Source organism: Schistocerca piceifrons, chromosome 7 (genome assembly GCF_021461385.2).
Source record: "Schistocerca piceifrons isolate TAMUIC-IGC-003096 chromosome 7, iqSchPice1.1, whole genome shotgun sequence".
Lineage (NCBI taxonomy): Eukaryota > Metazoa > Arthropoda > Insecta > Orthoptera > Acrididae > Schistocerca > Schistocerca piceifrons.
Window position 1 is genome coordinate 22,408,527 of NC_060144.1, and position 13,687 is coordinate 22,422,213.

At 44.1% G+C, this 13,687-nt stretch overlaps 1 protein-coding gene across 1 annotated transcript in view; it reads left to right on the forward strand.

Moving 5' to 3' along the window:
- LOC124805396 (myrosinase 1-like) overlaps positions 1-13,465 on the forward strand; it is a 110,068-nt gene extending 96,603 nt beyond the window's left edge. The window contains exons 9-11 of the mRNA XM_047265958.1: positions 4,979-5,113; positions 12,971-13,077; positions 13,339-13,465. Of these exons, the coding sequence (XP_047121914.1) occupies positions 4,979-5,113; positions 12,971-13,077; positions 13,339-13,465 (369 nt within the window). The remainder of the gene's footprint in view (positions 1-4,978; positions 5,114-12,970; positions 13,078-13,338) is intronic.
- The last annotated feature ends 222 nt before the right edge of the window (positions 13,466-13,687 follow it).

Below are 13,687 nucleotides of genomic sequence, written 5' to 3' on the forward strand. Positions count from 1 at the left end.
AGGGATCACCAATTTAGTACTGGAGGGCAGCGTGGAGGGTAAAAATCGTAGAGGGAGACCAAGAGATGAAACACTAAGCAGATTCAGAAAGATGTAGGGTGCAGTACTAATTTGGAGATGAAGAAGCTTGCACAGGATAGAGTAGCATGGAGAGCTGCATCAAACCAATCTCTGGACAGAAGACCACAACAACAACAACAACAACGGTATCTATGAGTCTTATGCAGCTTTCATTGCTTAATATACAGAAACGTTTCAGTAAATAAGATATTTGGAAAATCAAACAAGTTTACATTGACTAAAGGCACCCAGATCAGCATCCCTTGCTTCTTTTATACTAGTTACTGTCTCTTCAGTTTACAATCTACAGCAGTTAGGTAAGGAATACAGACGAATTATTTATCGACCTTGCAGGCAAATAATATTAGAGAAGAATTACTCCACTTAAAAAATTTGAGTACTGGATGAAAATTACTAAAATTTGCAGAAGAAAAGCAGGAATACAGGCTAACATGAAATTGTCAGCTGAACTCCGGTGTTAATGTAATTTACCTCTTTTTGCGCATGATAAATTACACAGCAATAAAATGCAGTTCGCAATTTTTTTGGAGACTCATTATAGTGCTTGTAAATGTATAACTTTGGTCTCTTTTACTTCAAAGGAGATTTTCCGACGACGTAAATATTAGAAAAATCAAAAGCAAAATTCGTTATATTGAGAACGAATAACAAAACTTCACCTACGTCATATCATTAAAGAACAAGTATTGTTACTCTTCAACATACTTCTTAGCGTAATGTGACTTCCTGACAAACTGTAAGTGAGATTCTCTCCTGGACATACGAATTCTTGCTAAAGGTATCGCTCAGATAAATTAAGTAATAAAGAAAAAAAGCACAGTATGGTAATAGCATAACGGCTTTGCCACACTGGTAACACTGGTTCCCGTCATTTCACGGAAGTTAAGCGCTGTCGGGCTGGGCTGGCACTTGAATGGGTGGCCATCCAGTATGCCGAGCGCTGTTGGTAAGAGCAGTGCACTCAGCCCTTGTGAGACAAACTGAGGAGCTGCTTGGTTGAGAAGTAGCGGCTCCAGTCTCGTAAACTGACATACGGCCGGGAGAGAGGTGTACTGACCACATGCCCCTCCATATCCACTTCCAGCGACGCCTGTGAATTGTGTGCCTATTCTGTATCTTTCCGCCATTGTGCCCATTTCGGTACTCAATAGCACCGAACGGTCTAGTACTCGAATTAAAGTCTCTGCGTTATTCAGTATGCATTTCGGTAGCGATACCGTTCGGGCCTAGAGAACCGAAGCGCTGTTGTCGGTTCGTGTCGCGCAAGCCAATCAAAAGCAAGCGGCCACAGATCCGCGCATGCGCACTGCAGCCCGCACAGCGCCACCACCACAAAGCGGTTAGCAGACGACACAGGCGCGCTATTCACCCAAGTACTGAAAATTGCGTTTACGTTGCCATAACGCATGACGCCGCATTACATCGAGCTGACGTGCCCGCCATCATCGCCCTTGCCTCCTCCTTAACAGTATCAGGCGCAGTATATCTATTTCCATGATTCTCAGCTGAAATCCATAAAATTTTTTACAGTTTCTCTGACCGCATGTTTCCATGCATGCATAATAACGATAGCGTACTTGACTGAATTCTGCAGATTGTAAATGCAGCATTATATCATCTTATTTTCTGAAACGTAAAATTCAAAACACGATGCCAGTGTGAATGAGTTAGGAATAGTGTGTAGTACCACATTGTACTAATACATCTATAAAAACACCCGAAAAACTGATTCTGAGAGTTTCAAAGAATAGGAAGATAAACAGAATGTGGTTATAACACGCTCCTAGATATCCAGATGATTAAGCAGCCCACTTCCCTATATGATGAGTCAACTGTTTGGGTCTTAAAAACAAAACTGACCAAAAAAACGCATTTTCGAGAGTTCCTGCAGTTCGTTGAACTTTATAACATGCATCTCATGAATGAAAATGTTTCGTATATGGTGCTAAAGTCTGACAATATTACGGCAGAGATCTTTCATCTCCGTCTACAGTGGTTGAGGATTCGATCGCAGATAAATACTTGTTACAAGCAAGATTATGAAGATGACTGCTTCTAGTTACTTTCCCAGTAATTTAAGTTGTGCTCTTAGATTTCTGTCTAACCGCATACTCGGAAGTCGCTACATATTCGGAAAAGATGGTGTATTATTTCTGACAAGAAAAAATATAAAGGTCACTGTCGGCTGCTTCACTCACAGCAATTTCATCTCCAACAGTTTCATATTTCGTATTTTAAACACACAGAAATCACGAAATCATTACTGAAGAAGTGCGCTCTTACATGTACGTAATAACGAATACTGCAGAAAAATCTTAACTTACACGAATGACAATGCCTCAGAACGTGTCGCATATATGAATAGGAAAAAAAAAAAAAAAACTTTTGCATCTACGAACCCATGTCGTTTCGTATCGCAGTCCCGCGCGCTAACCACTTGGCCACGCCAGCCAACAGACACGTAGTGGTCAATTCATGTTGTATTGTGCAGAGGGACGTAGGCTGACTTCGTTGCCAAACGGTGCTGCGTAAGTCATAAATGCATGATAGTTTGGAAGGTTTCCAATATCAGGCTTCACATATTTCCTTTCTATTGTTACTTGAAAGTTGTAAACACGTTTCGATAGTTACTAACTAACCTAATTGTGGGGAAAAGTACACAAAGGCACTAGTAACGTCAGTTCACACTCATGTAATATACGTAAGCAGAGCCGATGTCTTGATATTTAATTATGTTTAAACTCTTATTTGCATAAAGATAACGCGTATTTTGAGAAAATATTGACCGAAAAGTTTTGTTTTTTTGGCTGTAATCATTCACAGTAACAACCTAACCTAACCATATTTCTAACAAAGGAAAATAGTCAATTATGAACTCACTTTCCAACCGGATGCGTCCTCTGGCGATTCTATAGTAACACAATCACTAAATCCAAAGCTAAAACCGCTAAATATGTTTAAAATAACAAATTATAGGTGTACATAAGCCACAGCTCACTGATCGACAGTGCCAGACCGAAATCCAAAACCTCTCGGTACAATTGTCTTAAAATCGGTAGGAGGACCGTCCGGTAACAAGTCTCAGAAGCTCACTGAATAGGATATTTCGATAAAGAACCGAAAATGACGTCACTACCGAGACTAACCTACTACACCGATCGGCATGAACGATACAGAATAGGGCCGTGAGGATGACATGGCGGCCGGTCGGTACCGTTGGACCTGTTTGGGCGGAGTTTAAGTTTTACTGTAGTAGCATTCGCTGAGGATCCCGTCGCTCGGCACTGATGTCACAGAATCACGATGTACACCGGCCGATGGTCGCGGTCACGATGTTCAACACACCACTGTAGTCTAACGCGTTGCTGGGAAGACTGGAACCAGCGCTCTGGCCCCGTTGGACAGTGATAAGGAAGATGGGCGTTAAGCGTTTTAAAAGACATTTTGCCGTTCGCGTCAAGTGATTCAAGTAAGCATCAACGTCATATGAGACCTGCTACTTCTGAAACCGACTAGAAAGTCTTCATCTCTTCATCAGCACAGTCGATACTTATGAAAGCCCTGTATGTGCCTAATGCTGTCATGCGGTAATTAAAGTCAGCCAAAGTTTTAACGCTTCACATACGTGACTTAAGAAAAAAATGGTTCAAATGGCTCTGAGCACTATGGGACTCAACTGCTGCGGTCATAAGTCCCCTAGAACTTAGAACTACTTAAACCTAACTAACCTAAGGACATCACACACATCCATGCCCGAGGCAGGATTCGAACCTGCGACCGTAACGGTCGTGCGGTTCCAGACTGTAGCGCCTTTAACCGCTCGGCCACGTGACTTAAGACTACTTTCTTTCGGTTGAAAACTAGCGACCTGTTCAATCTCGACTTACGTTTTTATGCTTCGGCAGCGCGACAAGATTAATGGACAACACGAAGAGCACGGAGATCCGGCAGTCTGTTAGAAATGTGAGAAAGCTCCAACAGCCTGTGGTTATAAAACGGTCTAAGGTATTCTTCACAGTGACAGTGAATAGTCTTTCATGTAGTGATCGTGATAGTCTTTCATGAAAACATTAATGAACTAGTACCCCGTCCCCCCAATTTAGAAAATGCAGGATGGGGCAAATAAAAGTGGCCAGGATACGATTGGACGATCATTTGTGGCAGAATTAACGGAGAAGGAAAAGACCTACAGTTATCTGCAACAGGATGGAGCAACTGCCCATTCAACCGGCCGAACCTTGTAGCACTTTGCTAACTGTGTCAGGCGTGAAGACTTTGTCAAAGGTCAGTGCGGTGGCCCCACAGGTCATGTCAGCGTGCGACTACTTTCTGCCGGGAGCCCCCAAGTCTAAGTTGTATCCGAACAACCCTCATAGTCTTCAAGACCTGCAGCAGGACATTTCGGATGAGACTGCAGCAATGCCAGCAGTCCAGCGTCCATCCGCCTTCGGCAATTTTCTGACCAGCTCCCAAGAGCGTCAGGTGGTCACTTTCATCTCCTACAGTCAGGTTAGTACTTTCTTTCTTCTTCTGTGTTTCTTTGTATCCCGGAATTCTGTCCTCTGGGAGACTTTGACCCACAGTGCGCAACAATTAGCTGCCTTTCTTGAAAGTGAACTACGCCTTACGAATGCAGTGAGGAAGAATAGTCACATGCGCTGGTGATCTCTCTCGGAAGATCGTCAGAGTCGAAAGCGTTAAACATTTCTGTAGCCATTTAAAATTGAAGCTTTGTTCCAGTAGATCTTTTACTGGAAATTATTTGTAGCGCGTTCTCTTCAGCTACTTATTAATTTGTGTAGACTGTAACTGACAATATATGTTGAATTTCCACGCCAAATGATGATGACAGCCAATCACTAGCCTGTGTACTTACGTGTGATTTGTCTTTTTGCAGAGTGTGCCGTGGGGCTTCCGCAAGACGCTCAACTGGCTGGTCCAGCAGTACCCAGGGTACCCCATCTTCGTCATGGAGAACGGCTGGTCCGACACGGGAGAGCTGGACGACCAGGGGCGGATAGACTACTACGGTGTAAGTGTCTCAAGCTGACGCGCATTTCGACGTACACGCGAAACCACTTGCCTGTAGTTTCGTGGCGACATAACGACGTGGCGTCGATCTTCGGCGACACACGCCCTACTTTTTGCGAGAGTGTTGTTAATTTTTCATGTTATTCCTCTCCTCACTCATCGTGACGAACTTCAATGCAATAATTTACGTATTGCATGGTTATCAGTAATTCATACAAAAAATACTAAGTTCATTGAGATCGTGGCATTTGATATATTAATACCTTCTCTCGCTTCATTTCGAACATGACTGAGATAGGAGCTTCACTTTGTTGTAATAGTAATCTCATCATGCGAGATATTGATCACTTTCAGCCTGTTAGAACGGCATGGCTTACAGGAACTTGGCCAGCGCTCTCTGATAGTTTACAGAATTCATAATTCGAGAAACTAATACTGAGAGGTGAACGATAACTCGCTGAAGAAACCGTAATTCTCGGTTCGTCACATAAAAAAAATGCGGTACGTGTGTTAAGGTTCACACGCATTACGTTGTTACAGGCGCCACAACGACACGTTTCACATCACTGGAATGACCAGTGGATCTTCGTCACTTTTGTCGCCCACCGTGACAGAAGCGACCGACAGCTGCGGAACGCTACTTACAGCAGTGGACCCTTGTGGGTCAAAATGACGGGAGGTTCGTCTCCTCAGCTCATAGTACGAGGCTTAATGTCGTATAAAACCTCTACGTATAGCACAGAAAGCAGATGTCACAGCGCAGTGTAGCTCTGATGTACATGCAGGTGGATAGCTTATCAGCAACGGGGCCAAATGACGTCATATGTAGTCCTTTGGAGGTGGTAAAAGCTGCAGATGGATGAGTTCAATGCAGTGGTTTCTGAGTTGCATGGCAATCTAGTACTACCACAAATTCTTTTTGGAACTGGAAGGTGACTGTAATACCTGAACCGTACTCCAGGCCTCTTTTGAGAATGGAGACGCTGATACCTTTCACCTTCTATACTGAGTAATCTTAGAAAAGCGTGTCTCTTTCCATTGATACGTGTTCTCGCATGGAGGAAGGCTTTTTTGTTGCGTGTTTCATCGATTTCCAATTCGCCATTCCTGAATCTTTTGTTGTTGAGAACAGAAAAATCTCTGAGCTTTATCGCTGTCTCTTGCGGTACTGCAAGTCGCCTCCTCTGCAAAATGCTTCTCCTACCTTGTTCAGCTGCTGTATTCGCTGGCGATGTGATAACTTTCGACAAAATGGTGCAACTTTCGGCGGCATGGACCACAGTGGCTGCATGATGATATCATCAGCAGGCACTTTTGTCTATGTTTCTCGATGTATTTGTCCATAACTCGTGAAAACTACTATCAAAATACTCCATTCAATGGCCGCTAAAGAGCATTTTTTTAATTAGATAATGGTTTGCATTATCATTTTTTCGGAGTACGTAATTTTTCAGAATATCAGTGGGTAACGGCGATGATCCTACGAATTGTGTGTAGATTGAAACCTGCAGATACGCATTCGTCGTGGGTCTCGCTGAAGTACAGTTATGTCACGACGAGTATATCCTCCTTGCAACCAGCAAGTACAGAAATAGTCACTTCTGAAGGCAAGCTCCGTGAAGGAAGCAGTGGCGGGTGACTTGAGAGTAGCCGGTTCGATTCTTTCTTGTGGAAACAAATTTAATCCTCAGTTATTGGTCGGAAGGGAGTTGAGAGATGGTGTCGTCCAGCAACCTATGAGCCGGTGTTGCCCAAAATCTCTCTGCAGAGTCCCGAATAATGAGGAGTACAAGCGATCGCCTAGCCGGACGGAGATGATAAGCTCAGTTTTTGCTGTTAGATAGGAGAGGGCAGTTGCACGTCACCAGATTTTACCGTCAGTTTTTCTTCCAGATCTCTAACCATCCACACGAGAAAGATGCACAATCGATGTACTAGGCCGAAGAAAAACGGGGGAGACTATATTCATATTTCCACAAAAAAAAAACATGAATATAGGTAGAGATTCCACACACATTCCACAGGGCTTTTCACAATTCATGTTACAAAAAAATGGCTCTGAGCTCTATGGGACTTAACATCTTAGGTCATCAGTCCCCTAGAACTTAAAACTACTTAAACCTAACTAACTTAAGGTCATCACACACATCCATGCCCGAGGCAGGATTCGAACCTGCGACCGTAGCAGTCCCGCGGTTCCAGACTGAAGCGCCTAGAACCGCACGGCCACCACGGCCGGCTCATGTTACAAACTTCTAGAGGTTGTAGAGGGGACTTAGTACATCAAGTTTCACATAGGAACCCAAGTCCAGAAACGTGATCCAGCGACGCTACAGAGCGCAGAACTTAGAGACGCCGGCGCCTGTAAATGTATGTATATAGGGGTTATTCCGTGATGACGCTGAAAACTCTCAAGGATAAATATGTCAATTTGAGGTGAGAGTCCTTGGTTCGGAAACAAACGAGGTGAAAGTGACAAGCGGAAATCATTGTGGTACCTCCTACAGTGGAATACATGTACCGGTGTTGTTGTTGCTAAGAATGTAGGGTAGGCAAATTTCAGAAGTGGTAGTACGGACCAAGACAAGAAGAAACGTCTGGTAACATGGACCCTAAAATGCCTACCTGAGTAGCTATGAGCCCTTGTTCAATGGAGGAGAAGTGTTTCGCACTAGCACAGATGAACAAGTGCTCATAGCTACTCAGGCATGCATTTTAGTGCCCATGTCTACTAGACGTTTTTCCTTGTCTTGGTCCGTGATACCACCTCTAAAAGTATCCACCGCCGGTAGCTGAGTGGTCAGCGCGACAGAATGTCAATCCTAAGGGCCCGAGTTCGATTCCCGGCTGGGTCGGAGATTTTCTCCGCTCGGGGACTAGGTGTTATGTTGTCCTAATCATCATCATTTATAACCCATCGACGCGCAAGTCACCAAAGTAGTGTCAAATCGAAAGACTTGCACCCGGCTAACGGTCCAACCGTCGGGAGGCCCTAGTCACACCTCTAAAAGCTGTCTACCCTACATTCTCAGCAACTACAGTACCCGTACATGTGTTCCACTGTTAGAAGTATCACAATGATTTTCACTTGCAACTTTCCGAACCAGGGCCTCTTACTTCTAAGTGATGAATTTATCCGTCTCCATCGTCCCTCAAAGTTTATGAGGTCATCACGGAATTGCCCTGACTATAAACTCATCAACCAGAACATTATGACCACCTACCTAATAGCCGCTACGTCCATCTTTGCCACAGACAACAGCGGCGACACGTCGTGGCATGGAAGGGGTGAGGCCTTGGTAGCTCGCTGGAGCAGCTCACACCACATGTGCACACACTAGTCACATAATTCCCGTGAATTCCGCGGAGGAATTCGATCAGCTCTGACGCCACGTTCACTCACGTGCCAGGTGCGTTCTATCGGGTTCATAATTAGGGAGATGGGGAGCCAGCATATCAATTGGAACTCGCTATTTTGTTTTTCGAACCACTCCATCACACTCTGGGCCTTGTGACATGGCGCATTATCTTGTTGAAAAATGCCACTGCCGTCGGGAAACAACATCGTCATTAAGGGATATAAGTGGTCTGCAACCAGTGTACGATACTCCTAGGTCGTCACGATGCCTTGTGAGTGCCACTGGACCCTGGATGCCCACGTCAGTTTTCCCCAGAGCATAAGGGAGCCCCCACCAACTTGTCTCCGTCCCGCTGTACAGGTGTCAACAACCGAGCTAGGTTAATAATTGGCTCCTTTTACCGACCCCCCGACTCAGCAGCATTAGTGGCAGAACAACTGAGAGAAAATTTGGAATACATTTCACATAAATTTTCTCAGCATGTTATAGTCTTAGGTGGAGATTTCAATTTACCAGATATACACTGGGACACTCAGATGTTTAGGACGGGTGGTAGGGACAGAGCATCGAGTGACATTATACTGAGTGCACTATCCGAAAATTACCTCGAGCAATTAAACAGAGAACCGACTCGTGGAGATAACATCTTGGACCTACTGATAACAAACAGACCCGAACTTTACGACTCTGTAAGTGCAAAACAGGGAATCAGTGATCATAAGGCCGTTGCAGCATCCCTGAATATGGAATAGGAATATAAAAAACGGAGGATGGTTTATCTGTTTAACAAGAGTAATAGAAGGCAGATTTCAGACTACCTAACAGATCAAAACGAAAATTTCTGTTCCGACACTGACAATGTTGAGTGTTTATGGAAAAAGTTCAAGGCAATCGTAAAATGCGTTTTAGACAGGTACGTGCCGAGTAAAACTGTGAGGGACGGGAAAAACCCACCGTGGTACAACAACAAAGTTAGGAAACTACTGCGAAAGCAAAGAGAGCTTCACTCAAAGTTTAAACGCAGCCAAAACCTCTCAGACAAACAGAAGCTAAACGATGTCAAAGTTAGCCTAAGGAGGGCTATGCGTGAAGCGTTCAGTGAATTCGAAAGTAAAATACTAGGTACCGACTTGACAGAAAATCCTAGGAAATTCTGGTCTTACGTTAAATCAGTAAGTGGCTCGAAACAGCATGTCCAGACACTCCGGGATGATGATGGCATTGAAACAGAGGATGACAAGCATAAAGCTGAAATACTAAACACCTTTTTCCAAAGCTGTTTCACAGAGGAAGACCGCACTGCAGTTCCTTCTCTAAATCCTCGCACAAACGAAAAAATGGCTGACATCCAAATAAGTGTCTAAGGAATAGAAAAGCAACTGGAATCACTCAACAGAGGAAAGTCCACTGGACCTGACGGGATACCAATTCGATTCTACACAGAGTACGCGAAAAAACTTGCCCCCCTTCTAACAGCCGTCTACCGCAAGTCTCTAGAGGAACTGAAGGTTCCAAATGATTGGAAAAGAGCACAGGTAGTCCCAGTCTTCAAGAAGGGTCGTCGAGCAGATGCGCAAAACTATAGACCTATATCTCTGACGTCGATCTGTTGTAGAATTTTAGAACATGTTTTTTGCTCGAGTATCATGTCGTTTTTGGAAACTCAGAATCTACTATGTAGGAATCAACATGGATTCCGGAAACAGCGATCGTGTGAGACCCAACTCGCTTTATTTGTTCATGAGACCCAGAAAATATTAGATACAGGCTCCCAGGTAGATGCTATTTTTCTTGACTTCCGGAAGGCGTTCGATACAGTTCCGCACTGTCGCCTGATAAAGTAAGAGCCTACGGAATATCAGACCAGCTGTGTGGCTGGATTGAAGAGTTTTTAGCAAACAGAACACAGCATGTTGTTATCAATGGAGAGACGTCTACAGACGTTAAAGTAACCTCTGGCGTGCCACAGGGGAATGTTATGGGACCATTGCTTTTCACAATACGTATAAATGACCTAGTAGATAGAGTCGGAAGTTCCATGCGGCTTTTCGCGGATGGTGCTGTAGTATACAGAGAAGTTGCAGCATTAGAAAATTGTAGCGAAATGCAGGAAGATCTGCAGCGGATAGGCACTTGGTGCAGGGAGTGGCAACTGACCCTTAACATAGACAAATGTAATGTATTGCGAATACATAGAAAGAAGGATCCTTTATTCTATGATTGTATGATAGCGGAACAAACACTGGTAGTAGTTACTTCTGTAAAATATCTGGGAGTATGCGTGCGGAACGATTTGAAGTGGAATGATCATATAAAATTAATTGTTGGTAAGGCGGGTACCAGATTGAGATTCATTGGGAGAGTCCTTAGAAAATGTAGTCCATCAACAAAGGAGGTGGCTTACAAAACACTCGTTCGACCTATACTTGAGTATTGCTCATCAGTGTGGGATCCGTACCAGATCGGGTTGACGGAGGAGATAGAGAAGATCCAAAGAAGAGCGGCGCGTTTCGTCACAGGGTTATTTGGTAACCGTGATAGCGTTACGGAGATGTTTAACAAACTCAAGTGGCAGACTCTGCAAGAGAGGCGCTCTGCATCGCGGTGTAGCTTGCTCGCCAGGTTTCGAGAGGGTGCGTTTCTGGATGAGGTATCGAATATATTGCTTCCCTCTACTTATACCTCCCGAGGAGATCACGAATGTAAAATTAGAGAGATTAGAGCACGCACAGAGGCTTTCAGACAGTCGTTCTTCCCGCGAACCATACGCGACTGGAACAGGAAAGGGAGGTAATGACAGTGGCACGTAAAGTGCCCTCCACAACACACCGTTGGGTGGCTTGCGGAGTATAAAGGTAGATGTAGATCGGAACCATGCAACGCTTCGCCTGTGCGCCAACATCCAGTGCCGATGGTCACGTGCTCATGTCTGTCGTAGTTGCTGACGTCATGGTGTCAACATTGGCACATGCATTGATCGTCGTCTGCGAAGGCTCATAGTTAGGAGTGTTCGGTGCACTGTGTGTATTCAGAAGCACTTGTGCTCTGGCCAGTAGTCAAGTTTGATGTCAGCTCCGCCACAGTACGCCGTCTGTCCTGTTTTACCAGTCTGTGACCGAGCGCTTCTACGCGCTTCAATCCGGAACCGCGCTGCTGCTACGGTCGCTGGTTCGAATCCTGCCACGGGCATGGATGTGTGTGAAGGTTAGTTAGGTTTAAGTAGTTCTAACTTCTAGGGGACTGATGACCTCAGATATTAAGTCCCATAGTGCTCAGAGCCATTGTAACCAGGCTGGATGGCGTTTGTGAACATGGGTTCCCATGTAAAACTTAATCTACTAACTGCCCTCTACAGCCTTTAGAAGTGTGTAACATGAAATGTGAAATACACTGTATATTAATTTTTTATTATCTTGCTAAGCGAAAATTGTATACTTTCGGCATGGTGGAGCTTTTTGAATCATTGCGTCGACACCAGTTTTACTGCCAGCATTTTTGTTTCGGCTTGATGAATGCAATTCACTCTTCAACTGCATCGGAAATTGTTCCATGCAGCGTTCCTTACACCCCTACGAGTATTCAGAACGATCTGAACTCGAATTCTGAATTGCACCAAACCCTGTTGTACTGTCGAAGCCAAACACTTGTTTCAATCGAATGAATATATGTTTATGTCTTTTACAAATACTCCAACATCAGGAAAGCACTATAAACCTGATGAGCGATCCAGTCCCCATAAAGAGAGACGGTGAGCAACTTCCTTTCTTTTCTGAAGGTGACTCAGAATAGTCACATACTGTAGGGGCTGCTGACGTTGCATCTCAGAGAGACTTGCTGATAACTGCAAAAAAAGTTTTCGTCTGTTACAATAAGGAAACCTCTCTTGCTGTAGCTTGTTCATCCACCAACTTTATGATAACTACTCCATCAGTGATGATACGTGAATGGTAGTATATTGTGGATAATTATTCGCTGATAACGCATGTCCCAACTGCAGTAAACGCATCATAGTGCGTGACGGAATGAATTTCCATCCTGCAGCGGAGTATGCGCTGATCTCAAACTTAAGGGCAGGCCAAAGCTGTGTACCGGGGTGGAACTCGAACGTGAGACCTCTGACTTTCGCGAGCAATTGCTTCAGCGGCTCTGCTATCCAAGCACAATCCACAATACTCCCCCAAAGCTTCAGTTCGACCGTTACCTCTCTCTTTACTTCCAAATTTCAGAGACGTTCTCTTGCATAACTCCAGAATCAACATTCCTGGAAGTAAGCAGATGAGGTACTGGCCAAGCTGTGAGGATGGATGGCTTGGATAGCCCACTAAACATTTATAAGACACCAGAAAAAATTTACGATTCTCTCCTCACACTAGATGACAAGAGCTTGGAATTTTAATTACACCAAATGTAGATTCTCTCGTACTTCCAAACTATACAGCAAACATTCGTTAGCCAAGCGGGGCAAATCACCTACATTTAACTGTTTTTCTTTTCGCCAGGCCTACTTGGCGGAGATGCTGAACGCTATGAATGAGGACGGCGTCCCTGTAATAGGCTACACCGCATGGAGTCTTCTGGATAACTTCGAGTGGGGCACCGGTTTCACGTAAGCTATCTTAGACTACTGATTGCAACTAACATTATGTTCGGCGTCATCCTCATCGGGGTTTATATAAGTTAATTAATTTCTAAGTATTAAGGAACATTGTTACCTAAATAACGCTAAAAGTTTACATAACGGTGAGAGGATTGTGCTGTTTTAGTAATTTTGAAACTGGTAAATTCACTAACACACAGAACAAACTATTTGATCAGAAAGACAAATTTTGTATAATGTACTGAAACTGTGCTTTTTTTGTGTTTCAAGGACGAGATTTGGACTGCACTACGTGGATATCACTGATCCGGATCGGAAGAGGACTCCCAAGGCATCTAGTAGATTTTTGGAGGAGATATTCAGAACAAAAACTCTTCCTGCTAAATATATGAGATAGATGGTGAAATAAAGCTATTGTTGGTATTAACCCATTGTGTTTTTTCACTATTATCATGAAACAAGGTTCCCTAAAATAGGAGCAAACCTTTCTCAAATGTTTGACTGATTCTATCTATAATCGACACAAACGTTGAGCTACATCACCCTCCGCCAGCTTATCCAAAACCACTCAGTTTATACGCGCAGCTTTGGCGCCTGGAAGTATTACAACCTTACGAAC